Raw genomic sequence first — 27,728 nt, 5'->3', positions numbered from 1 at the left:
TTCATTGCCGAGAACACAAGGTTGTTAAATTTTATATAAAATGTTGAAACATCTGCGGGCGTGACTGACATTGTGCCTGCTTGCTTTTATGGTGAACTCCAGCTTTTTATAAACAAGCGGAAGGCAAAACCTTAAATAAACATTTTAAAGACTCCTGATTGAGTCATTTATTTTATTTGTATACTAGAAAAAATAGTGTTCCTAATGCATGTATTGTTGTGCTTAATACGGTGTTCAATCGCAAATGTGATTATGGTTCCATGAACATTAATGGAAGGTTTAGTACGTAACTGGCTTGCGGTGTGGGTGGTGGTCGGATCATTAGTTAGATGCTACTCCACGGTTAGTTAATTTTTTGTATATAAATCATCTGACATCACGTTAAGATGCTTACATCACCATAATCTCAAAAACAAAGAAGTGCAACAATACACATCTTTGTTCTTACTACAATGAGCGTCAGCCACTGATAAATAGTACGTGATATTCTCTACAATCGGTACTTAGTCATAAAGTACGTAATATTACTTATTCAATACTATCTTATTTTGATCACAGATAAATGACGAATATTTCATAACGTCATGTATTGCAATACGTGAACATTGCGTTTCAAAAATGTGTATTTCGTCATCACTATTGAATTCAAAATACTGGCTGTTTTAAACAACACCAGTTCCTGCCGCGTGATATAAAGGGGAACGCAGTACCGGTCTCCCTTACGACTTAATTGGTCTGTAAAAATTCTTTTGTGGTGAAATGAATACCTTTTCCTTTAGTCCTTCAAGAAAAGTAGCAATTTAAGGACAGAATATTCAAAATGTATGTATAGCTTATAAAAGCCCTTTTTAACTGCTGTTATTAACTTCAATTGTATTATTCATAATATACTATTACTCGGTCTGTCATTTCCTTCAATGGTAGCATATACAATGCAACTCTTTTTTTTACGTTATTAAAGTACCAGTTCGTGGAACCAGTTCATACCAAATTTTGATGAAATAATCTTCATTGACCATCCTCAATTGATGTTTCGATCGGATTCAGTGTTGGCTAAGAATAGACTACCCCTATCATCCTGTATACCGTGTGGGTGTCATGTATGTATGTAGGAGAAGCTATCGGAGTATTCCCATTATGGATGTTACGTCACAACCATGCAGTTAAGTTAAAAATAAATATTCTTTACCTCTGTTATTACAAACAACACTGATCAATCATTTGGCACTAACATGCGACACGTAACAAAAAACTGCATAAGGTTTATAAAATCAGTAACTTATTCATTCATAAATCATGAGGTTCCCATGGAGATAAACGGTCACCACTACGTACTTCCTTTGCTTAATCCATATTCAAGAACTTTTAATGGATTATAAACTCATTATATGTTTTCATACTGTGATACAAATAGAGTTTTCAACTCATTTGTTATGTGAACAAAATACGCTGTAACAAAGTTGCCGCCCACGATCAAAGTAGCATCCCTAGTTGCCCGTGGGCGGACAACAGCATACCCACTCTCTATGCAATCAAACCTCTGACTTGGATGTAATCACAAACACATATTCGGTTGTCAATGTCAGTAATATCTTCATACTATTGACATTGTAGTCTATCGAAATGCAACAAGCTAATTGTGTTAACATAGCCTTATTTTGAATAAGCTATTATAGCAAAAATATATCTCCAGACATAATAATAGCATGTCATGGCCTCATCTTCTTTGCTAATCTGAATTCGATAAGGTATATTTTTTTTATTATTTCCAACTCAGATTTTCTCCCCAGATCAAATTTAATACAATACTTATGCGATTAGAAACGATTTTTCCATCTAGCTTGTTCAATAAGTAATTTTACACAGGCAAAAGTGGTGAGATTCGTGTACTTACTTGCCTTGTTTGAAACCACGAGTGTACGATTTGTAACACAAAGAAACGTACGTAACACATGAACATACTCTGTTCAGAACAGAGAAAGTAGAGAGGTTTCAATTGTATGCACATAACTTGTTTCGGGAAGTTGGCAATCTGAACATTTCAATTCCGGTCTTCAAAGAATACTTTGGTCGTATTCATCGCATTCAGAAATATCAAAGCAGCATTCAACATCCTACAGCCGTGTAAACTTGCTAGTCCTACTGGTACGTATTTACTTTCAAGATCCTTTACAAATGCAAAGCTTCAACTACAGGTTTAACTACAAACATTGCCAGACTTTGAGTAAACTACCGCACCTCTTTTGATATCAATGTAAATTCTGCTTATTTTGAAAGACCGTTAAAGCAGATAAATGCAGTCAGTTTCCGAATTAACGAACACTATAGAACTAAACATGAAATTTCGGTTCATGGCACTAATTGGTGGGTGTGTATAAATAGGTATGTAGGTCAATATTGTTATAGGGGCTTCGAATGAACAAGCATGTACAGTATTGCTTATCACCAGCCGTGTGAGTCGTGACTCACTACTGTAAATATACTTGGGAATCATTTGCAATGTGCGTACCCATAATAAGGAACTAACTACAAGGTTGATTGTGTTTTTGTGTCGTCTTTATCTGTTTTGCAGCTCACTTAACGACTAAACCCTTACATTTGTATAATACCTGTCCGTCTGAATGTCACGGATAACAAATGACTCTTGTTAATCCCAAATTGCATTTTTTGCTATCAGGTACAGATTTACCTAATGACAATGAATTTTAGAACAAAGGATTTGAGAGAACTATTTCGTTTGGAGTCTTATGCTTAAACTACTTAAGACGTTTTTGGACAATATGTTTCAAAAACTTCAATTTTTAAAACTTTTCATTAAAATAAAGAGTCTTTTTAGGGCAGTCTGTAACTTGTAAAGGTATCTTAAGCTAAACTATTTTTTATGCTATATTCATATTGTAGCATTCTTAACTGGCAAGTACACCAGCAATAAGAAACAAAACTTGACGGGGTTTGAATGAATATATTAAAGTATAAGCTGGATTTATCATATACCTTTTAAGGCGATGCATTTAATTGTATGGAGCCTGCAGCGCAAACCGCCAACACAATAATAATTCTGAAAACAGCATTTTAATTAAGTTCGGTAATGTAAATAAACATAAAAATACTTGGGTAATTATTCTTGCACGGCGACGCGCACATGGAAGCAATTTTCCAAAAGAGTTGGCGCGCTTTTACTAGAACCGTATGCGGAACTTAAGTCAAGAGTTGCATTCAATAACCTCATGTTATTAACATACGCACTCTGATAAAATAACTATACAAAAGTATCAAGCTATAAAAAGTTTTCATACCACTTGATTACATCATAATTACTCGATGTCGTGGTGACGACAGCGTTGTTACGTTTCTCGATTTGGTGTGTTTTTATTCAAATATTCCTTATATAGACAGATGAAACTAGTTATATCACAATCCACTTTTAAATTCGTATTTTAATTCCAAATGATAGCTAAGAAAATGTTGTGTAACGCTCTAAGGACACGTTTTAGTACAAAAACTATGGGACGTCATAGTCCAAAATTAATAAATGATTTGATTTTGAAACTCCTGCTCCTGTTTCTGTCATCTACAGCTAAAAGCCCCAAACATAGCATAGCATTTTCATATAGCATTTAGTAATATTTTACATTTTTTTTAATATGATTATACTATGACATACTTTTAGGGAATAACACGGTTTCAAATTCAACCTGTATTATTATGTAGGTATGCAGCCACTTGTTGACATACTTGTAACTAATTTAAGCTACTGGGTAGATAGTTTCTCTACGTTATAAGTTAACATCGATTTCGAGTAAAACCGGCGCGGGCGCCAGCACCATAAAATTGGTGGCAACATAAATCCCTAATGTCTCCATTATACCGGTTCCGAATTCGTTATAGAAACTGTTATCAATGCAGTTTCCATAACATTTTGCGGGTCTTCTTTTATTTATTTACAGTAATAACAATGATATAAGTATGTCAGTGCTGAATCAATTTATAACTGTAAACAATAGTTTTCCTGATATTCATGTATTTCTACTATGTATGTACATAAATATTGCAGACATTAAAAACAATGAGTAACACTTTCAGGGGTGATGTATGTATTCACCAGGTAGAATTGTATGCACCGTTATTTGCGCATACTGTTACTACGAGTGACTAATACAAATTGCACGATACCAACACTATAACCATGACACATAAAGAACTTAGCTTTACGTAATACAACTCACCAAAGGATATTGAATGGTCGTTGGACTTTGGCTTCACGCCCATCACATCGCAGCTATGAAGATGAATATCATGTTTTCAGAGGAATGTCAGGTATGTATAACCGTAATAAAGGTAAACGAGACAATCGTATAAATCTACTATCTATACTAGCTTATCTAAAACGAGCACAATTAAAAATCAATAAAGCACATATGCATGTGGGTCATCTCTAAAATAGATGCAGTACATGTATCTGCGCAGTAACGATATTCTAGCAGCCGTTTGAAGCGTAGGGCTGGCTGATGTCTGGGAAATTTGAATCCCACGCCATTTCCAGGAACCGAAACTATTTGCGGAGGAAATTTGTTTGATGATTGAAGCATAGGGTTGCTGAATTCTAACTACATACATTAAAATCTTTGATGGTGCTCTTAGTAATAACGTTTTCTAGTATGTGACCTTTCCTAATCTCATTTTAGACACGAACAAATGACCCGGAAATATAAATAATCTGCCAACCCTACGCGAGTACAACGAAGACTATTTGTCAACTAGCACACACAAATGGATGAAGCTTCCTAGTTGCGCTACACCATTGATAAGTATGACACTACCTGACAAGTAATTCATTCGTCTCCGCTTTGATAGACAGGCGCCCTTAATGCGTTACCACTAACGACTTAGTTAAATGTTTTAATATATTTTATAGTCATTGGTTAGCGCCATTTATTAAACCATTGGCATGGTAGTAGCAGTTTCCTGCGGTACATAAAATTCCTATTCGGTTCAATTAGTGGTCAAAGATTGACTAATGCCGTTTTGGCAAATTGATTTTCGTAACAGGCAGTTTTCTATGAGATACATTTGAAAGGCAGATAATTCAAAATATCTTACAAGGCCACGGGAAGCGATTAGCCTCGTGTAACCCAAAAGTGTAAAGCTTTACAGAGAGACCTTTATCCGACGGTAGACAGAGTTCTCGTTCTCGTATAACAACTAAGTTTCAAAATTGTGGCTAATTAAAGTGATCACTTTATTTGTTCCGTCTGATGTTTTGACGTCAATCATTTTATCACTGGTTGGATCTAGTTGTTGGCAGCGATCTATGGATATCGCCGGATATTCGCACACATTTCTATGCCTTATACATTTACTTTCAATGCTGGGCTTACATTGATAGTAAAATTAGAACATTCATATTAAATATTGGCCAAGTACACATAATTGTAACGTACGATACCCAGTTATAGTAGTAAACAAAGGCTGCTTTTGTTGATTGTCTGCGCAATTATTTGTTTAAGTTAAACATACATTTTCCGGGGTGGTGAAGGAACTGTGTCTTTGTTAAGTGAATCTTTGTTGTTTATTATGTTTGCATATTAGTGTTATCAGTTGGAAACAGATTTATTTTTATTATGATCGTGTTGATTTATTTTTATCGTGGTAGAGCAGTTTGGCTGACTAATAAGTACAGTGATTGTGGAGGCTTTGTAATCCGACGGCGATAAGCGGTCAGACTGGCGAGGTTTACTGCACCAGAACAAAGACAACGCTACATTATCTGCAGCCGATGAAAGCCCATTTACAAATGCTAAAAATTATAGTTGTCATGTCATTGTTTTGATCGATCGACTGATTTGAGAATTTTGTTTGTTTATTTATTATTAGATTTTACATAATGTGAAATCCGTGAAAACAAAGGATCGTTAAACGCGTTACTGTCAAAATACAAAAACAATTTTGAAACAATATACCACTACTTCATACAGATATCCACTATAATAACAAATACAAAACAACTACTTAAAATGGTTTAAAACATGTCTGGAATAATTCATTTTGTTTTCTGTTCTCTTTGTAATGTCCAAAAATATGTATAATCTTACGTTTCAATGAAAACTTAAGGAAAATAAAACATTTTAATAAATAATCAAGGTTTCCTGCTACAGACGATGAGTAGCCGTCCACCTTATTACAACCTCACTAGAATATATTTTTCCTTCGTTTACTGTTACATGATACATCCAATAAGGATGATTGTCCAATTGATTATTCTAATTTCTATGCAACGTGTTTTACACAGGGAATTTTCCAATGGCAAATGTCACTACATGCGTCGGCGTTGTTAAAAATAATTAATTTTCTCAATATTAAAAGCTCTCGTTCTGCGTGATGTGACGTCAAATATTTTCGGCACTGACCTAATCAAAACTAATCACAATGTCAACATACGTCATTTTATGCTATACATTCGTGTAGCGTCAGAATGACTCATTGCCACGGCTCGTTTGTAGAACGCAATCAATACAATAAATTATGCCGTCAATAAATATTTGCATTATCAAGAGTAAGAAAATACAAATATAAAAAAAAGTTTTTTTTTATTCAGAAAGATTTTGTTAAGTATCGTTAGTGTTCATACAAGAACTATTGAAGCTGTGAGTCAGAGTGAAACTACAAAGAAAAATAAGCTATAGTAACAGCCACATAAATATTTCATTAAACAAATGCCACAATTATTTATTTCATTACTTGCAACAATATTTTTTCTTCATTGTTTTATGTAGGATTTACCGCTATTTTCCACTGAAGGTAATTGTGACATGTAGAATATTAAAAGAAAACACAACAAATGTGTAAATATCAACAGACTCGTAAATAAATATAGGTTAGTTTTGAATAAATGTACTGGTTGCGGTCGAACATTCCTCGGCCAGCATACATGTATATTGAACTCTAATTTGAATTTTCAACAGTCGCGGACGTTGCTCCGTGAATGCGTTTACACTATGACGCCCACCTATTTTCAGCTACGCCACGTTAATGTCTATTCGACGATATTGTGTCAAAACAAGTGACTATAATAACTCCTAATTTTCGGTCAAACTCGTAAATGTGACATTGGGGATGTTGCACAAACAAACACCACTTAGAGTATGCTAAGTCTAGAGGGCGAACAAAACAGGCCGATACGCATTGTGTCAATAAACAAAATAAAAGGATAATACAAGACAGATAAATACAAACATTTGCTCTACTTATCTGGTAGATCCGAAACACACTTCGATTAGATTAGAAATTACGGATTAAGGTCACACAAATTATCTCGTGACCAAAAATACTTTTACGGCGGCAATTAAAATATAATCATGAAAATGAAAGCCTGTATTAGATGCCTGAACGTAATCCTTGTCACACATTTATCAAAACAATAGTCTCTCAGCGATAAGTGCAGCTTTATGTAACCGTTATGACATGAATAGGTACATAACCTAATGACCGACTTTGTTGAGTATTAATACATCGTTCATTTGAGCTGATAGTCCACGTACACACGGTACTATGCCCTATTCGCGGGCGCGTGTCGTGAGATGTTACAATGCATTTGCAGCCGAGATAACAAAAGATAACAACAAACTACTTTTACATAACTACATAATATGTAGTAGCATATAAGTTGCGTGTTTCGACGACAATAAACTGAGCAATAATAGACAATTATATTTAGTGAAACTGCTAGTAAAAGTATGCCAAGAAAACATAGTTGCATAAACGATATGATATCATGTAATGTGTGATGTATGTGTTATACTATATCAAATACTGGAGTACAAATAAATATCAATCACTGAAGATAATGAAATGAATATGTCAACATTCATAAAATATAAACTAATAGCAAAATTAATGTAATTAATTAGCCATTTTAAATGTTAACGTTTACGTATTACAGTAATTTTATAAATATAGGCTCTACTGCTGCTGTACTTTCTACTTTAGCTGCTAGCTCGTCACTGTTACTTTCAAGTGTTTAATTCTAATTAATTACTTAATTAACTCCACCAGTAACGGATGTCGTCAAAAATTCTTACGATGAGCAAGTACACAAGAATGTTGGGAAGTTTCGGTTCAGGTAGACACCGGCGAGCGTCGGTGAGACAGAAACACTCACTAACCTTGTCGAACGTGATGACCGGCGCTGCTGACGCTATGGTGCCGTCCTTTTTCTTTTCTATCTTGTAGACTACGACGTGGTTCTCACGTACGGTGTGCACGATAAATGCCTTCGAGTCTGGGCTCCAGGCCACGTGCGATGCGTGGTCGAACTCGATGTTCACACGTAACGTTTTGTGCTCCTTCTGATTTAGATCCCTCACGTCCCAGAGAATCACGGAGCCATCTGAATACAATACCTATCCGTCATTAAATGTTATCAGACGATGTTCATTATGTTCCGCACGTCTGCCACACTAAATTCCCCGAAAACAAAAATCAATAAGAGGTCATAGACATTCTTGGGGTTTGACCTTATGGAGCGCGTCGAAGTCACCCCTAAAATACTGTTAAGTTAGTATTAGCCTTTTAAATTTCTTTGTTATAGAGAATATATTTAAAAATAATATGGTAATTGTAAATTAATTTAAGATATTTATCATTCTATACGGACATTAATTTATTATAGTTTAGCCAAAAGAGTTCATAAGTGTTGTAAGATTTTACTTGTCTAATCATTCGCCAATCTAGATCATAATTGTTTTTTGGGTAACAAAACCCTATTGGAAGTGATTCGCATTGTTCATTGTCGAATTGTTATTGTTTCTCTGGGAGTTAAGTAGACCAGGCTTTACATTTTAACACATTTGCTGATGTTCATATGTAGACGAAGTAGGTATATTAGTCAGAATCTCATTCTTACACTTAGTTCATTAGACACGCTGAGTACATTAGATATATAGAAAAAACTGAAGGTCAAACGATTAGATGAATATTATTATCTTTTCTTGTATCCACGTACCGATTCATATTAAACTTTATCAAGAACGAATTAAAAACCATCAATTAATTATTGTTTATGGACATGATTTTTCTATTTCTGGATTATTATTTTTAGCGAATTGGCGTTATGCATTGTTTAAAGCAGACTCTTGTTTATTTCGCGGCATTCTAATACAGATAAATGCAGTATAGTTTAATTACGAAGTCTAAAGTAGGTAAAGTGTATTACATGCAACAATGAGCGAACCGGTAAAAGGTCAACGGACCACTTTTGATATCGAAACTGAGTCACTGTATCAAGGCCTCATGATTTCAGGCACTGAGAACTTTGGTTTCCTACCGCGCCACTTAAACACCGACCAACAATTTCATGGTTAACGTTACAATACAAAATCGCTAGAATGCTTACAATATTTTTAGATACAACTTACTATTAATAAAATAGCCTTGAAACTGATATAAATATTGTTGTCACCTCAGGAAACGTTTGGTAGGAACATTAGCGACAGTAATTGGAAAAACGTATTGGGTATACAATAGTATGTTACAATAGCACAAATGCCTGCGACCTACGCCCGAATAACAGTAAACATTAGTAGTAGCAATCACTTATTTCTACAGAATTCTATTAATTGTATGACTTGATAGTTTAAATGGTAATCCGTCCGTTCAACAGATGCAGTGAAACATTGATGCATATCCTTGTATCACGTTTTAATAATTCATGTCACGATGTTCCGTGTAACGATATCCTAGCAATTAAAAGGTATTTCGAAGATCCGTAACTACATGTATAATTGAAGCGAACAATCATTATTAATCTTCGAATTGGTTAAAAAATGAACGCGTTTAACTCTTTTCGTTCAATGGCCTCTTCTATAACTAGGAAGTGAGTTGTCGGTTGCTGTGCAAGAATAAAAAATAACATACAATAGCCATCGTGTATGATTGTAACATACATATTTTTGTGTTTATTTAAAATAATCATGACTGTTGGTTCATACATACATAATGAGCCCAGCGATTCTTATCCGAGACAAAAACTCGTCTGTGTCAGTAATACTCGTACCAAATTCAAGGTCCAATGGCATTGTCAGTCTGGTTGAGGCCAGCAACCATCGCGATTCTTTATATAGGCAGTAGTTGATTACATGTGTACACAATACCTACGTACAGCCAACCACTTAGTTAAGTACTAACACTGTTAAATGGATAGAGCAGCAGTAGAGATGCTCTCTACCTATTAAGCGGAATTAACTAGTCCATTGTACCCGAATGTCTCTAGATTATACAGTATACACTATTATTCATGATTGACTGGTAGGTATTTGAATATTATGATTCATTGTTTTCACGACCCCTTTAGTTCAGTGACATTGGATTTTTTTTATATAAATAAATAGTTCGTATGAAAATACAAGTTAAATGCAAAGATGAACGGTGATCAGCTAACAAACCCGGTACAAATAAAGTATTGCATGGTGAGGTCCACGTAGGCGTGTCGGAGTGTAGTCGGTGACGAAACAACGCCTCATTTTGTGCAAGTATTATTGTGAAAGAGGTACCTATTGACGCGGAGGCGAGTCGGACGGCGCCATGGAGGCCAACACTATGTACTCTGAATGGCTCGTAGATAAGTCACCTTTACATACATCATTAACTCAACGTTTTCTAATAATTCTTCACTACAAAAACTTTACAAGACCTGGGCAACAAGAAATAAAATCCACTTAATTATCATTTAATTTGACTCATAACGAAGTACATATTTATAACTCAAGGTTAAGAAGAATATCAACGAATCTTGAGAGAATAGCTACATTTTGTTTCATAACAAACGGAATATAACGTTGACTTTGCAGTTGACTTAAGTTTCTTCGATTGCAATAGCAAACACGCGTTTATCGACTTTTCGTACAAAATTACGACACTGGCAGTGTAACAATCAGACAACACGATACGGACGCTACACAACCGGCAACTAGAAGACTCAAACATAGTGGCGTATCAACTGATTGTGTTGATATCATTTATCGGTATCATGGACTGTACAATACTTACGTTTCTACTGATCTATTTTGGGCGCTTTCATTCGATCCGGTGCTGACGTGGCGGCCGCTGCTCTCTTTCGTGGAATTGTATGCTTCTCTCACCGATAATATCAACACGTCACTGTATTTTTTGTTGATACTAAGAGTCACATCATAAACTATGCTATCATTCATAACAATTTGTGCGTGTTGTTGTTTGTTTTATATGTGTCATCTTGTTAATATCTAAGATCACTGAAGATATAGGTCTAGACTAAATTTCGTTCATACATTGCACCTTCCAAAGTATGATTAGATAATTTTTAAGAATAGGTTACCATATCTTGAGGAAATCGTAAATGTAATTACTTGTCCTTAATGATTTTGATTATACGACCCTATTTGATTAAGAAAATGTACTTATTCAATCAGTTTACATTTCTAGTACACTTGATTGGTTGATAATGGTATTTTGATCTTTTTTATTTATATAAGTTATTTCGGCGAAACGAAACGTAAACAAAACACGCTCATATGCAGACGACCGGGCGTAAGGGCGTTGCTCTTTCTTAGCCGATATACGCAGTATCTTATGTATTTTACATGATGTTTTTAATATTTAGTACAACGCCCGCAACAGGTACACAACCAGATAGATATGTGTACCTTTCTGCTAAATATAAATGAGAATTGAATATTAGTATAATAATATTCAAGCCACTTATTATCCGTTTTCACGATTCCTTCTAAGCTTGAGTATAACAGTGGAAGTCATTAGTTGTGCATATCTTATAATAGTTTCATCATCTGTTTATGTAAGCGAATTATGTAAACTGACTTGGAGTGCACGGCCACTCAATTATATCTGATTAAACGAGCGCTCTCTAACAAAACTCGAGCATTATAGTTTTATGAACAATAAACACTTAATACACACTGAACTGTGGTGTAAATGTTATTAGTTATAACAAATAATTTTCCTATGCATCATATAGGTCACACGATCATTGAAAAATATTTTACTGGGAAGCCCGAACCACGCGCTACGCTGACTCAGATTATAAGAACAACAAAAACCAAGTATTCATTCGTAAAGGCTTACTCATTGAGACTTGCATCAGCCAAATTATGATATAAACATTGATTAATACACCTCATCATATCTTAACAGTGGATTTTCCTGTATATCTCAAATAGCACGTGTGATTTTCCTTCCTCAACTTCCGTAGATCGGTGATTCATTTCTTGCAACTTGGAATTATCTCATAATGCGGGAATTCCTTTCTCAGAAAATTATTTACTATACTTATTTTAATGTCTTGACCTATGTATCTCACTTTTACACTGACGAAAAATACACTGTAGACTCCTAAACATTGTTTAGTCAAAAACTACCTCTTCTCTACTACCTGACCTACTTTTTATGCCGAAAGAGAATAGAAACTATCAAAAATACTACTTTCACTATTATAGTCTAATATGCATCTGTGATACATTTAATAAAGACTAGTCCATTATAAAATATATGTTAAACCTAAGACATTGCATGTCTGAACCACCAACTACTTGTTACGTAGTAGAGAAACCTAACATAGTGAAAGTTTTATGGCTCTACCAACAGTGACACACAAAATAGCACCACAGTTTAATCTAACGGGTTAATTATATTATTATTGTGCACTGAATGGTGTCACCACAATTATTTTGACATTTTAGATGTATATTTTGTGTACAGTAATATTTATAAGGTAACTATGAATGAAAACTTACGTATCCATGTTGTTTATAGGGTGAGGATAAAGTAAACAAAGTTTTTAAGAAAAAAATATCACGTTTATTGCCATTGTTGCAATTCGAAGGCACATACTGTTACAGTACGCGCACAACGTCAACGTGACTAATTTGTCACTCAATTGTCAGTCCATAATTATTCATGTCCATAGAACAGTCGTCTTAAACTTAATTCAATATTTAGGCGGCACTAATTAACGGATCGTACGGCTGCAACATGGGGAGCTGGTTCGAAATACGTGCTCGGTGTGCCCGCTCTTCGTGAACTTTCAATAGTACCAAGTCCATAGCGGCGCGAGCGTCTTCGAGCGGCGAATGTCCAGCACTTCCGCGCTGTACGCTGCGCCCGAGTAACTCCTCCGAGAGAGCTCGCAATGATCGTCGCATAGGAAAGCCTCGCGCGTGTGGATACAACGCGCAAGTGTCAATCACGGCGCCATGTAATAATTTCAGAGCTCGTAGGTCATTGTCCAAAGCGTGTCCAATAAGGATTGTATCTGTACCCACGAATCCAAGAATATCATTTTGTACGTCTCGCAGCGTCTTGGTCGCGCGCGCTAAGTCGCGCGGCCTGATGCCCGAGAAACGGGTATTATGGTCAACTACAGGAGAACTCGGCTTCACTAGTGATTTGTATACGAGTCGGCCATCTGCAGCAATGACCGCGATACTAGCTAATTCCAATCCTGCCGTCGTGTAGCACATCTCTGTGTCGATGGCGTAAACACCACCGCGCGGAGAGCGGGCACGCACGTAACCATCGAGGGGCCCGTTCATGCCTGGGCGAGTGCCGCTCCAAACATGAAAGCGAGCTGTACTGCATCCTCTGGAACCCAATGGTGACTTGCAGCAAGCATAACGGCAATCCCCACTTACTCGTCCCCAATGATACAGACACGGTTCATCTTTTAGATATTCACCATCGCGAGTCATTCGAAACATTTTATCACAACGAACACACAAATGTTCCACTGTATCCGCCTCTTCATCACTGTCCGAGCGAGGAGTCGAACCCAACGACCCGCGACCGCTGTCGCCTTGAGAGCCGGGCACAAACTCCGGCGCGTTCACGTCCCACGTAGTAGCTGGTAGAGGTCTGGGTCGAGGTGGTGGATTAATATACACCACGGCCTTTGCTGAAGTCGGCTCAATCTCCAGGGGGTATCCCAAAGTCCACATGCGCTTTGGTGACAGCAGATGCGGGCGGAGAGCTTCCACTAGTTCCTCAGTAGAGATTCTCTGCGGCGTCGACGGCGTCGGCGGCGCGGACGGGGGGCGGCGTCGATCACGCGGCTTGCGCCGGCGTGCTGCAGCGCTGGCAGAGTCCACCGTCGCGAGGGTCTCTTCATAAAACCAATCGTGCAATTGAATACAAAAATGCATGTTTCCTGACTGGCTTGTGTACACATAGAGTCGAAGTAGCGAGCGCGGAGCTGGAGTCAGAGATACGTGCTATCGCGCGCGCGGGCGCTGTACTAATGGCGCGATGGTGGGGCAGCCTACGCTTTATACGTTACGTAGGTCGCGCGCGTTCGTTAACGGGACAAGCCAATCGACCGGCCTATTCTCATTTTTCTAAACAATAAAAAGCTTGATATCTATTAAATTAGTAAATACTACACTTTAACAACAGATATGAACCATTAATGACCACTTTTTTGTTATATTTTATTATTAGAGTATACCAGATGTTAGCGTAGCACTATCGAGAAAGTCCCGCCCGCTTTGTTTACTCGGATCAGCTGATGTATCCGCGTGGTGTTTACGTACGGATATAGATAAAAAACGATTTCCATGTGGTATTTTTTCAATGATGTACAAAATAGTTTATTTAGGATATTTTGAGCACAATTATTATATGAAAATATTTTATCGACGGATGAAACATATTTACAAAATATATATCAGTATATTCTGGGGAGTTATTTAATAATGATGATCATTTACTAATGACAAAGAATCCTGCAATTATAATCAATTATTTTATGTTTCAGTGAAATCATTAATGGTGAAACCAAAAAGCATTGAATGGGTAGAGGTATTGTTACATACCAAGACGTTAGTAATTATTGTAAGTGAGGGAGGACGGGCGGTAGCGGAAGGAAGGACGGCCATTGCCCTACCCTGACTTCGCTGTGTGGATGAACAACATATTTATTAATAAACTCTCACATTGAGGTATATTTGAAACGTTTATAAGCACAAGATATTAATTTTCAGAAAACAGAGCCTTGATGTAATACTTCATTTCTTTGTGTAATGGTTTGCCTCAGTGAGTCATCAGTATTTAGGATGAACCAGTAATACGTTTAGAGCTACTATAAGTTTACGTGACATTCGACATATAGACGGTTTGACGCATTTGTGAGAAATTATTGAAATGAGAACATGTGGTCTTTAGATAATACTTACATTAGCACATTAATTTATCTACGAGGACAGTTTCGGTGTATGTACAATGTACAACGATGTCGATAAATAGTAAGCATTTGTATACACAGACAGCGTTAATTGTTTTCGTTGATAAACAAATCAATGCTAGCTATTTTTATTCGGATCAATAATCTGTAATGAACTTCACTATCAAGCGCATGTGCGCATGAAGGATACGACATAAGCGCAGTCTGACAAGTCTGTTGATGCGTACAGCGCGAAGTTGGTGTTCAGTACCCGACACGTATATATACAGCTATATGTACGTAAGACGAATGTGTGAGCATGTGTGCTGAGCTGTTGTTTGTATACAGAAGCGCGTGTGGGCGCGGCGGCGGCTGGTCGCTGACACCGACGATAACCTTCGATGTCAAACGCGCATCGACTCGGCGAACGGTATCGTACATGATAGTCGAATTGGCCCGTGCGACGTATAGTCTTGATATATATATATTTTCCTTTTTACTCTAATATGATCAGATAGTTTATAAAATAGTGTGAATTTTGTGCGAAAAACAAGGAATGAGTATCCGCGATCTAAGAACTCGAACCGGACTAGGGGCCGGATAGTAGAGCGGCCACATTGCCTCGACCGTACGTTCCTGGAACGACTACACGTATTACATATATGGGTTACCTAACAGGATGGGGTTAAGAGGGAAGTCTAAAGAAGAACGGCTGACCAAAGAGCGTCAAACAGACTACTACTCTATATGATTAAAAGCTCTACATAGGTATTCATGAACTTTTTAAACCGTTTTATCAAAATGACTTCTGATACCTGATTATTTCATCCATATGTCTGAGCTACTCAATTACCTACTTTTAGGAATGTAGGACGATCTACTGCGATGTTTGAAATCATTATACTTTTTTGTGGGTGTGTGTTTTCGTATAAGTATTATGCTAATGAAAACAATTTTATATCTTGCTCTTAATTTGTCACTTTACACACAAAAATACAGTTAGGGACAAGTTATAGGTGACAGTAACATTATATTTACCTAAATTAACCGAAGAGAAGATGGAATTAACAGAAAAACAGTGGTTGATTGCTCTATAATTTAGACAAATATTTTAAAAGACAATTAAGGAGGCAGATATTTTAGATTAGATTTGTTTATCATTTATTTAATAGGCTCATTATGCGAGATTAACGATACATTTGAAATGAGCTCATTAGTCTCGTATTTAGCTAAGTGTGTTTATGTTACGTGCGAATGCACCACAAACGGCACAATAGATATAAATGGAGCTAAAGGTGTTCCCCATCGAAACCGTTGATCGAGTCACGTCACACTCGGATTTACTTGATACAACTAGTGTAATATCCGTTATAAGAGAACTGTATAAATAGAATAAGTGGCTGTCCACGACGCGACGTCTCTCTGCCGGCTATAATAAACGTAAACGCCTACTTCTGTTGTTCTACTCGCAATCGCGGTCAGTGGGCCAGGGCGACCGATGAGTATTACCGGAACTTAAATTTCAGTTACCTGCGAAGTTCCAAAGACCTCGCCACTAAGAACATATATGGTGAATAATTGCAGACAATTTATGTTTCGATTCATGTCTGTGCGTAAAACATTTCATTAAACTTACGCCCAAAAAAAAACCAACGTAATTTCAGTGAAATCTTATTTTGTTTATCATTATCATAAACGTGTAATCTATCAGAAAAGCCCGCGCACACAATAACAAATCCAATATTTAGTCAACTAATTGTGCCGATAAATTAAGAAAACGATAATGTTTTTAATACTGTGAACATTATGTTATTGGATCATTCATAACGTAACCAAAGAACCTGTTACATCACAACCAGTTTGAAAGTTTCAACACGACTTTTTGTTTTTATAACGTTTGCAATACCATAAAATAAATTTTGTTTCGTAAGCCACATAAATAAAGCAATAATGGAAATGTTACCATAATTTACTGAAAAAACGGTCATCAATTTAATGAATTATTTCATTGTCTATTAACAATCAAAATATTTTCGCCCGTTGTGCGTATTCAAAACAACAGCGATGATCTGTTTGTGGGTCACAAAATGACAACAAAGCTACGGAGAGCCGATAACATCACGGCACAATGTTTTGGTGAAAGTTGTACATCATCAGCTGCTGACCACTGTCACGCAACTGCAAGTATGCAAGTAGGTCAAGGAGCTTGCGTAGCCAGTGACTAACTACGCTACATGAATGGCTCACGGTAAGGAGCCATAATATATGAATAAGCCTATCATATTACCTTCGATGAATTCACGCAATATTCGAACATATGACTAATAGCCCTCAATACATTGACAATGGCAATGATTTAAAGAAAACAATAATAAGTGTCGCAATTGATTCACTCTAAATTATAACTAAGCAAAATAAAGCCAATGACGCATTCAGTATTTACAGAGAAACATGATCAAAACTTAGCAAAACAGTTTATTATGGAAAATGTATTCTAAATGGGTTTTCAAATGGCATGAGAAAGGTTTAAAAACACCGAATGGCTGTATAGCGTAGAATCTAATAAGGACTATTGAAGTAACGGTCATTTGGACAAGACGAAACTAGTTTGCAGCAAACCGGAAAAATAACGTTTTCGGGGCACGTCCAACTTTGGCGTCAATCCGTGGTTCATATGTACTGCCTCATACGAGACACGCATAATATAGCGATACCTGTGATTTGGACGTCTTGTCTTCAACCAAAACAAAATTACGTTCACAATATTACTTTGTACTCATTATGAAGCCAATGTGATACATAATAACGAGGTAACCATTCTAGACAAAGATACATTATATTAAATGTTCAATGGCATTAAATACAAAGGACAAACAAGATTTGTTTCGAGGTGTATTCAGCATTACCTTCATATTTCCACCTACATAACGTGTAGGTTCCAAGCTATTATCGTACGGCGCTTTTGAAACTCATCAAAGTCAAAGATAAATGAGACTAAATTGACGTTTGAAAATTCATGGACGACCGACGGTTAATGATCGCCTAAATATTTATATATTAGTCAATTCTATTTACAGTAGATTTACCCTTTATATTGTTTCTTGTAATTATTGTTGAAATTATACACTTTTTAGTCGAAAGAAGTGCCAGGGCCAATTACAAATTTTAACAATTATAATATTACATACGTATAACATGTTAGACATATTATGCCGATTTTTTGTTGCATATGAAATAATTAGTTATTATGCAAATTAATGTTAATTGCTGTAACCACACTAATCGTCGCTACAATAGAGCTTCAATGTTTTTTTGCTGCTGTATAACTGATACTTTTTTTTAATGTATGTGTGAGAACATGCATGTGCTGTCCGTTCTTTCAAGGATGACAGAATAAACAATCCGCGATCAATATTATCGATTTCGTCGATAACGTTTTATATGCAGTAAATGGATAACTTTGATTGAAACCAACAACCAACCAACAACTTTAACATTTACGAATTAATATGCAAGATATAATTAATAAACAGTATAATATGAAAAGTGAACAAGTAGCAGCTGCGTATAAATAGTTTATGGACATCATTAATTTCCCGCAGACAGCGACCTGTCTGCAATCATTCCACAGGAACCCCAGTTTCCTACAGTGACCGCTTATCTATACAAACTGCGCAGTATGAAGGAAGAACCACTTAGATATCACGCTTGTTTACTTTTAAATATTATCTTAATTACATTTCCCTTAATACTTTCCAAGTTTGATTTTAACAAGTTTATATTCTGTAAAATACACAGTTTACATTCGCTAGGAAATTCCCTGCTACTCGTCGCGAGAACTGGTTTAGCACACTGTTAAACCTATCCATCCACGGCCGTGACGTAATTTCATTGAGGAATTCCACAAAATGGGTATATTATTATAAAAACATAGAGTTGTAGCGGGTCGTTTTCTTATTTTTAGCCGTGATCAATAAAATTTCAAGGTGGAGGACAAACGAGGCGGCGACACGCGCCATCGGGTTGACCGAGTCGGGGCGGAGTCCTCGGTCGGCTTGGTGCCAATGTACGACGTTACTCTAATGTGCGTCACATTACGTACTTACTAGAGATCATCCACACATTAACAAAGACCAGATAACTACATACTTATTTCTCATTCCTAATATGTATAAACAAAAACATGTTCACAAACATTTAAATAAATCCTTCAATATTGAAGTAATCAGGAAGGTAACAAAGTTCAAATTTTGACAGCATTTTTTCTGTTTACCCAATCACTCGATTACTTAACCACTAAATTGACTACTATTATTTCGTTAACACTTGTTCGTTTTCCTGGCAGTGCGAGACCTTCGTAGTTACTCGGCGGGAAACAGTATTTAATTGAGTTAATCTTTTTTTCTACACGGTTTTCACCCATAAAAAATGTTTTTTTGGTCAAGATAAAAACAGCGAATTACTTTTTCTTTACTGTTTCGATTTTCAATTCTTTTATTTCATAATTGACTGAACGCAATTATTTTACTTCCTGGTGTTAAATCGTTTTGCACAAGGAGCTGATATCAATTCATATGTGATCCTAGGCGTAACCAATACAACGTTACATTCTGTTTACATACAGTAATATCAAGTGTGATAACAGGTTATTTAAGCAAATGTGTATCTGCGGTCAGTGATTTTATGCTAGATGGCTAGCGTCGAAGTAAACGTTCAGTATGGCGGTCATCGGCCTTGTTAGACCATGAGCGTCCACGTTGCCGTCATATGCAAATTGCTTTGCGCTAATTTATAGAAGAGTACAATGCCATCCACTTCATGATCATCACGATCGACAGACAAAATAACAAATCACACGCACAAAGTATTCTGACAAACAACATGTGGGAAACAAGTTGTGCCGATGAGGATGGTTGTTTGAAAAACAGTTTATATGACGGTGGAAATGTAAATTACGTCAATATTACGTGTTTTCAAGACATAGCAAGGCACTGCAAGTAGTCTCTCACAATAAATATGATATTTGGAAAACCCTTGTAAATAATATTAAATCAAAGGAAAAAACAACCTTCAGTCTCGGGTACAGCTGTCGAGAGGTTATAAGGTCAATATGACCGAACATTTGGAGGTTCTACGAGTGAACGAACTTATGATAAGATCGTTAGGGCTCAAAGACCGAAAGCGCTCAATGACCTAACAAGTTGACTAGCGCATCGTAACAAAACGTCTTCGACGAAAGCGAAATTTGTACTACTATTGTTCGTTATTAATTTATGGCTGTGGCACCGTGTTTTGATCGATGTCTTGGGCACTACAACAAGGCTTTATTTTACACTCCCTACAATTGAATATTCGTAAAAAAATCCTTCAGTTACTTACTACGAATGATTAATCGTCAGCTCGCCACCCGAGTGTTGAAAACTATATCGAGATAATAGTCGATACCTGTCGTCTTTTTGTCGTTAATTGTAAGCCCGTCGGAAAAAAATTGTAGCGAAACCGTTTTTGTGAGCAGAAAAACCTATTTAACCGGCATGGATTTGTCACTGACAAACCTAAGCCTTGACTAAAATCATATATTTTTGAATAGGCTTAGAACATTTACGATTAAGTTTACTTCTAAGTTTAAGGACAACAACTTATTATACTAAATGGGCTGAACAAACATATTTTTACTAGAACTTTAACTAACTGAATTATCAAGGCACTATAGAGACGCAAACTACGCCAAATAAAATGAATTTGCATAATTTGTTGTTTCAACGATTCCAAATATTTGTAGCAAAATATTTAAAAGAAGAAGATTTTCGGTTGATATGGTGATGATGATGTTCCTATTAATAATACAGGGACCATGAGTTTGCATTGTTTATATTATGAAGTAAACACGCCAACAACTGGACTGATTCCAAAAGTGCATAACCAGTTAAACAGCTTCATTTATCTTAATATAGACGGACTTGTACATACAAGAAGTTCCGGTAACATTATATATTTTCAGAAACACAACGTTTAACATTGAATTCAGTAGGTACTCATTTTATGCTCTACCAACCTAACCACATAGCGGTAGCTTAGTTACTAACTGACCTTAATGTTACATACCTATTGTGATACATAAGAGGAAATGAATTAAATGTTTTTCATACAATAGATAATCCTAAAACACTTTATTATACCATGTTTAGAAAATGTTCTAATTAATAGAACAGTATACTTGCTAACAGTATTTAATTTAAATATTTTCCGTAACATATAATAATGCGGAAAATATAATATTTAGAGCTGTTTACACTATCCGAGTACTGATATAATTCTATGCGTTTGTAGTTTGTCGTAACACCAAGACCTCAATCTCTGAGCACGGTGTAATATTGCGTAGAGACTAGAGACAGTTAATTAATAATGAGACAAGTTGGTAACATTCTCACCAAGTCCGTCATTACATTATGAGAAGAATAATACATATGTGACCAAGATAATATTGCATGACGTCATCACAACTTCCAAGCGCCACGGAATACTCGCCGGAAAATTGTACTCAAACGCATCGAAGGAATTACCGGATCTCGCTACAAGGAAAATTGCAAAACAGTTGTATGATATAATAATAGACGTCACGAGCGGATGATTAAGAAACACTACATTCAACTTTACATTATAAAATATGAGTATTATACAAACATATACGTGGTGTGGTGAGCAGAACGTAACTTTAATTCGATGATATTAAGTAGGTAATATAAATAATAGTGATGATTAGCCTTTTGAATAGGCTACCCTTGAACACCAAGCTTAGTGAATAGGACGCCTCCACACACGTAACTATTGCCTAATAAATTTGAACAGTTGGTTTCTAAACGGAAACACCCAAGCTGCAGTGTCCTCTCTATAAACGTTTACAAACCGATTTCTACACGGAATAAACTGCCTCATAATTAGACTGTCAGTAATCAATCTTTAAAGCTGGATTGTTTTTATAACTTTAAGGCTGGTTTCACAGCTGGTCCATGACAACCCAGCCTGAATTGTGCTTTTTCTTTGCTTGAATAGTAGACAATAAGCTGCTTATGTTCTTCTTCATATTATATACAGTCTTTCATCAATTATTAACTCTTTCATTCTCCCACAGTAAAAGTTCGTAATACAATTTATTGTTATGAAATTCATGTAAAATTTATTTAAATTTCTATTTAGTCACAGACCGCATAAAAAATGCAACGTGCCGTCTGGAGTACTAGCTTCAGTGGCAGGAAATCGTTAAGATGAAATCAAAATAGGAGCATTTGTGAATTTATTGCACTGGATATACAAATCAAGTGTAACGATAGCAGGATAAACAATCTCTGATAAAAAGTAGCCACGTCAGTTCACACGATCATTATCATCTGACGTGTTTACGAGGGAAGGAAATCGCTTCCTACATAATATTTGCCTTTACAAATAATGAGAAAGGTGAATCATACTTGTATTTAGTAATTGACTATATTCATCGATTTCTTTAAATATGCTTGTGATTGTATTATGATCCCTTTCACACGTGTATCATGACGGTGTTCAGTTTTATGGCATCTGATTCACATTTCTTACTAATGATAACAACTTGCATAAGAAGCGGTGTCATAATCATAATGTATTTTTACACTTTATATTCAATAAGTAATTATATTATAAGTTCAATAAAGGTAAATTTGTACCGGATGAAGTCCCTTGCCAATTGGCATCAGAATTAGGTTACAGTATCACTATGGATTCCTCTGCTCATCTGAATGGAGTGCAGGATGACGTTAGCGGAAGTAACGGAACAGACGAAGCTCTTTTGTTCTCCGTTTTTAATTTGTGTGTCATGAATGCCGATGAGAGTCAAAATTTACACTGACATGATGCCGTTTATAACATAAAACTGTATTGTTTTGACAATGTTACTAAATCAGACCACTGAAATAACGGCGCGCCCCAGCTTCTGAATTAGACAGATAATTACAATCGTCAACATAAAAAAGTTATACGGCACTTTTAGTTAAATGAAAAATGAATGGAAACAGAAAAGTTAGATAAATAACTAACAAATTATGCAGTCTAATTCGTTTTCGCAACAGAAACTTGAAAAGAAGATGGACAGTTGATAAAAGTATCATTGTACTTCCAACGCCAGTGTGACAATCAATTCAATGATAGCTGGTTGCTAAGAAGCCATTATTGCCTATTGAAATAGTCGGTGACGCGATTTCGGCGGCCATGGCCTTATGCAAACTCAGCCATTTCGACAAGGCGGAGAGTAGGTTCTAGAAATTAATGACGTAAAAAGAGATGAGAGAAATCTAAGACATAGCATTAAACTAATATTATAATAAGTATCATAATTAAGTTTCTTTAACGCAATTATGTACGAAACTGAAAATATGTTTGTACTTATACGAATTTATTTCCAATTTAATAGTTAAAATCACGTATCCAATTTCTAGGTCGAGCAGGAAATGAAATAAAAACAGTCTCAACGTTTCAGCTTATCATTCCCATTAAACTATTGTGGTGCGGCATGACCTAATTAAGAAATTGATTAAAAAATATTATTCTTAAACATATAATGAATTCGCTTGTAAAACAGTTCACAATAGGTTATGCAACAAGTGTCGTAGTTGTAGGTACACCTTGCTACATAATCCTACATTTGTATTTGTGAATGTATTTGCTGTCAGCTAAGACAATGGGCATGCAATAATATGTTTGTTATATGTTCTATTTGCACACGTGAACCTAGCTTTGTGCCCTCTAAAAGTTAAATCGTACCTTGATGATAAACAAATGATATAAATCGAAGGACTCTCAATGTATTCTACTTAAATAATAATATAGTCTAGACACCATTCTGTCTCAAGCATGGTGAGAATGCTTTTTTTGTTAAGTGTTTTTTTATACAACTGTATTTTACTGTTAATAAATCATTTACTTTTTCTTTAGACATATTTATGTAAGACCATCGAAGTATCTAAAATACACAATAAAATCACGCTATCACTCGAAAACTTTTAAAACATGCGTATTATATTAAGACTGTGGACCATAACAATAATTAAGTAGTTACTAAGACAATACCACAAAATACAAGATTCCAGAGACACATTGTACGACTGTAGAATAGATAAAAATGAATAATACCTACATTATAAAGACATTTAGTAGCACTCCTTAGGATGTGTCTGTCATTGAATTATTTTCCTGCTTCCTACTCTGTATTACAGGCTTTGTTCTATACAAACGACATAGCGCTATTTTAATTACGATTTCTGAACACGAAAGAACGGCTTCGCATTCTTATGGGGAGGGAATTTTGCTTTAAGACAATAAAATAATGATCGCTGCTTTAGATAATGTGATAATATTTTAATTGCTATAGGAAGATTTAAATACTAAAGGCTCTAAACGTTAGAGTAAATACACAACCATCACGTTTTAACTAAGGCTTATGTAGGATTTAAATATGTATTGTATTGCAGACCGCTAGCCAACAAGTACATGCATTAATAAATAAACCTTTCCTACAACGTACTTTCACGCTTTCATTGGGGATTCACGACAAATCTGTATAAAGTGAAATGATACATTATGTAACGTAACAGGTGTATCTATCAGTCACAATTGAAAACTAACAATTACACATAATTACTTAAATAATTCTAAATAGGTACCTACGAGAGAATAAGATGTGATGAACTTTACGTTCAGTACTGCACTGACCACGGCAAACATTAATGGGATATTGATAAGCGACCCGCAATAAATACAACGTTAAGGAATTCTACTATCTTACTAAATAGTCATACAATAAAGTGAAATTACAGTTCATAATATATTAAAAGACACAGTTGATCTACAATTTTGACTGCAATTCAATCAAAATAACCAAAAAGTTTTGTTAATTGGGGAAACATTTAGTGTTAATGAAACTGCTGTTTGTCAAATGGTACAAGATAGCAAAATTCGACAAAAGCTTTGAACGGTGATTCGTAACGGTTTAGAGTTGAATGCCCAAGGACTACGCGTTTTTACGTTTCATCGCCCTAATTTGAATGGCGCTAATCTAACTAGCACGCCAGCTACATTTATTTATGTTTAAAGATTCATAGTTACATACGCATGTGTCTGACTCCGTTATCAGCTAGCGAGTTTAAACCAAATTAGTTCATCCATATTGTTTGCGCCGTATACTCTTTGAATATTTTGCAAACTTATTTACGCTCCAAAACATAGAATTTCGTCTATTCAGCAACGAGGAAAATCGTAATTTTCAGAAGAAAGTGCAATATTTCTGATTACATATAGCTTTCGTGGTAGAGCAAACAAGTTAAAGGTGATTACAGATTGGCAATTACATTCTGATGGCTACAAATTGATTTTAAATAGCCTAAAGATATACTAGACATGTCATATAAGTATTTTTCTTCAGAAGAGATTGATGACATCCATAAATTGCTGTTCATGTTAATATATCAAGCTTGCGAAAGCAGAATACAAGTTGTTTCTTACGATTATTCTTGCTTTCTATGATCAATTCGCAGTATTATGTGGTCGTAACTTTGTTTGCATTAATCGTTTATATAGAATTTTCGAGAATATCACATAGATAAATCTATAAAACAGGCGGTGAACGTAGGCGAAGGTCAAGCTCATTGCAAAAACCCTATTTTTTCATAACATTTCAATGACATTGAAAGTCTATAAGATTTTTATAAACCAATTTTAAGTACTTAGCTAAATATTTTTTTCGGTATATAAATTTTCGCTACCTATAAAACAGTAGCAAATAGTAAGTTTAGCACGTATTCTGTATCCAGCTTAAATAAATTCATTTATAAGTTAAAAGACCCGTATCCAGTCGACTCTTTGAAAACACAAGCCAGTCTTAATATGTACTTATAAAAATAAAATGTAAAATCTTAATTATTTACCATCACCAGTGTTAATAAATAAAGCTTAGCGTTTTATCATTATGTTACACAAAAGTCTGTCATGTGCATTTTCGATGGTCCATATGGTCGTTTGTATGTAGTAGCTATTGATTATTAAAAATATAAAGAAATACAATAAAACGAGATAAATATAACTTATAATTAGTATGACTACATTAATTAAATAATAAATAAACATGCAAATGTTAAACAAAATTAAATAAGAGTTACAACGTACGCGTCATTCATTTTCCCAGGCTTATAAACCTAAACCAGTTTCATGAAGAAATAGATTAGATGTTAGCGGAGTTCAAAAACCTAGGATATTTCTAAATGTCAATGTATTACTTAGAAACTCGTTCAGTACATGGTATTTTCATGTTGGCTGATGTCATTTAGACCGATGTTTGTTTGCGTTACATTTAATTAGCGTCATTCGTAGCTATCGGCGTGATTCGCTTCAAAAGTTTGCGTAAACTAATAAACGAGGAAAACTATGGGGATTGACTCACGGTGTTCTAAATTATGATGACCGCAGGAAATAATATTGAAAAGCCAATGCAGAGCCATATAGAGACGATATCAAACCAAAGTTTTACCCAGAGGAAATTTAACTCACATTTTATTAGTCATCCATGCAGTAGATTTGTCATTACCCTTCTATCAGGCACAATTTCAAATTCAGGCCTGCAATTAAAAAATATGCGTTTAAAGAAAACTAAAAAGTTGTTTTCCGATCGCATATGATACTCATATATAATTTCGGCAAACCCTTCCATCTACTACACCAATTATCAATACAGTAACAGATAATCAATTGAAAAATTTATAAGAAGGTACGTACAGGTTGTACGGTTAAGTCACCACAGTCGAGGGCGTCTTGGGCTAAGGTTCTTCACCCTGCCATTAAAGTAAATACAATAACTCTAAAATTGAAGTTGTCGGTGTAAATGTGCATGAAACCAAGGTTACTACCGAGGACCTTCCGCACTCTTGGGGTGACGACGCTGTTTGGAGACAAAAGACCTCGACGTTTACTCTTTTCCTAGTTTTTGTAAAATCTATCGCCCTTGGATTTGACAATTAGTCGACATGTTCATTGTAAAAAAAGTAATGGACTAGGTGAACGTTTAGATACCAATTTATATCAGTCATCTATTTTCAACTCCAAGTAGATAACAATTAAAATCTGCAAAAACTTAAAGCTCTACTACTCTATCTAATTTTTTTTAATGAGAAACTGTTCTTTTTGAAAAATCGAAATTATTATCAATGTAGTAATAAAAATAGTTAAACTATTTAATATATTACACTAGAGAATACTACATTTTTTAAACACAAATCGTGCTGCTGAATGAACCCAAGTTATTAAAAATTTCAGCAAACGTCGCGCCATCTATTGCATGAGTTAAGAATTACAAACAAGTGGCCGCGAGGCCAAAGTACAAGAATCCGCACTTTGCTACTAGATGGCGGTATTCATCACTGAAAACATCACAGTTGTTTTGATTTTTACTACTAGCTTTGACATAATTTTATGTTCAATGGTAGGTACTAGAAAATGTTTTGTTTACACC

The 27,728-nt window shown here is 35.5% G+C and overlaps 1 protein-coding gene across 3 annotated transcripts in view; it reads right to left on the bottom strand.

The window, feature by feature from the left end:
* LOC142978044 (transducin beta-like protein 2) overlaps positions 1–27,728 on the bottom strand; it is a 52,962-nt gene that overhangs the window by 10,245 nt on the left and 14,989 nt on the right. For 2 of the 3 annotated variants that reach the window (XM_076122278.1, XM_076122280.1), the window contains exon 3: positions 12,824–14,146. In XM_076122278.1, coding sequence (XP_075978393.1) covers positions 12,984–14,146 — 1,163 coding nt within the window. In that variant the 3' untranslated portion in view covers positions 12,824–12,983. Of the gene's footprint in view, positions 1–8,162; positions 8,387–12,823; positions 14,147–27,728 lie in introns of those variants that run through there. The other variant, XM_076122279.1, reaches the window with a different exon arrangement.

Source organism: Anticarsia gemmatalis, chromosome 13, assembly GCF_050436995.1.
Source record: "Anticarsia gemmatalis isolate Benzon Research Colony breed Stoneville strain chromosome 13, ilAntGemm2 primary, whole genome shotgun sequence".
Classification (NCBI taxonomy): domain Eukaryota; kingdom Metazoa; phylum Arthropoda; class Insecta; order Lepidoptera; family Erebidae; genus Anticarsia; species Anticarsia gemmatalis.
The sequence above is the reverse complement of the archived record's forward strand: the minus strand, read 5'-3'. Positions and strand labels throughout refer to the sequence as shown.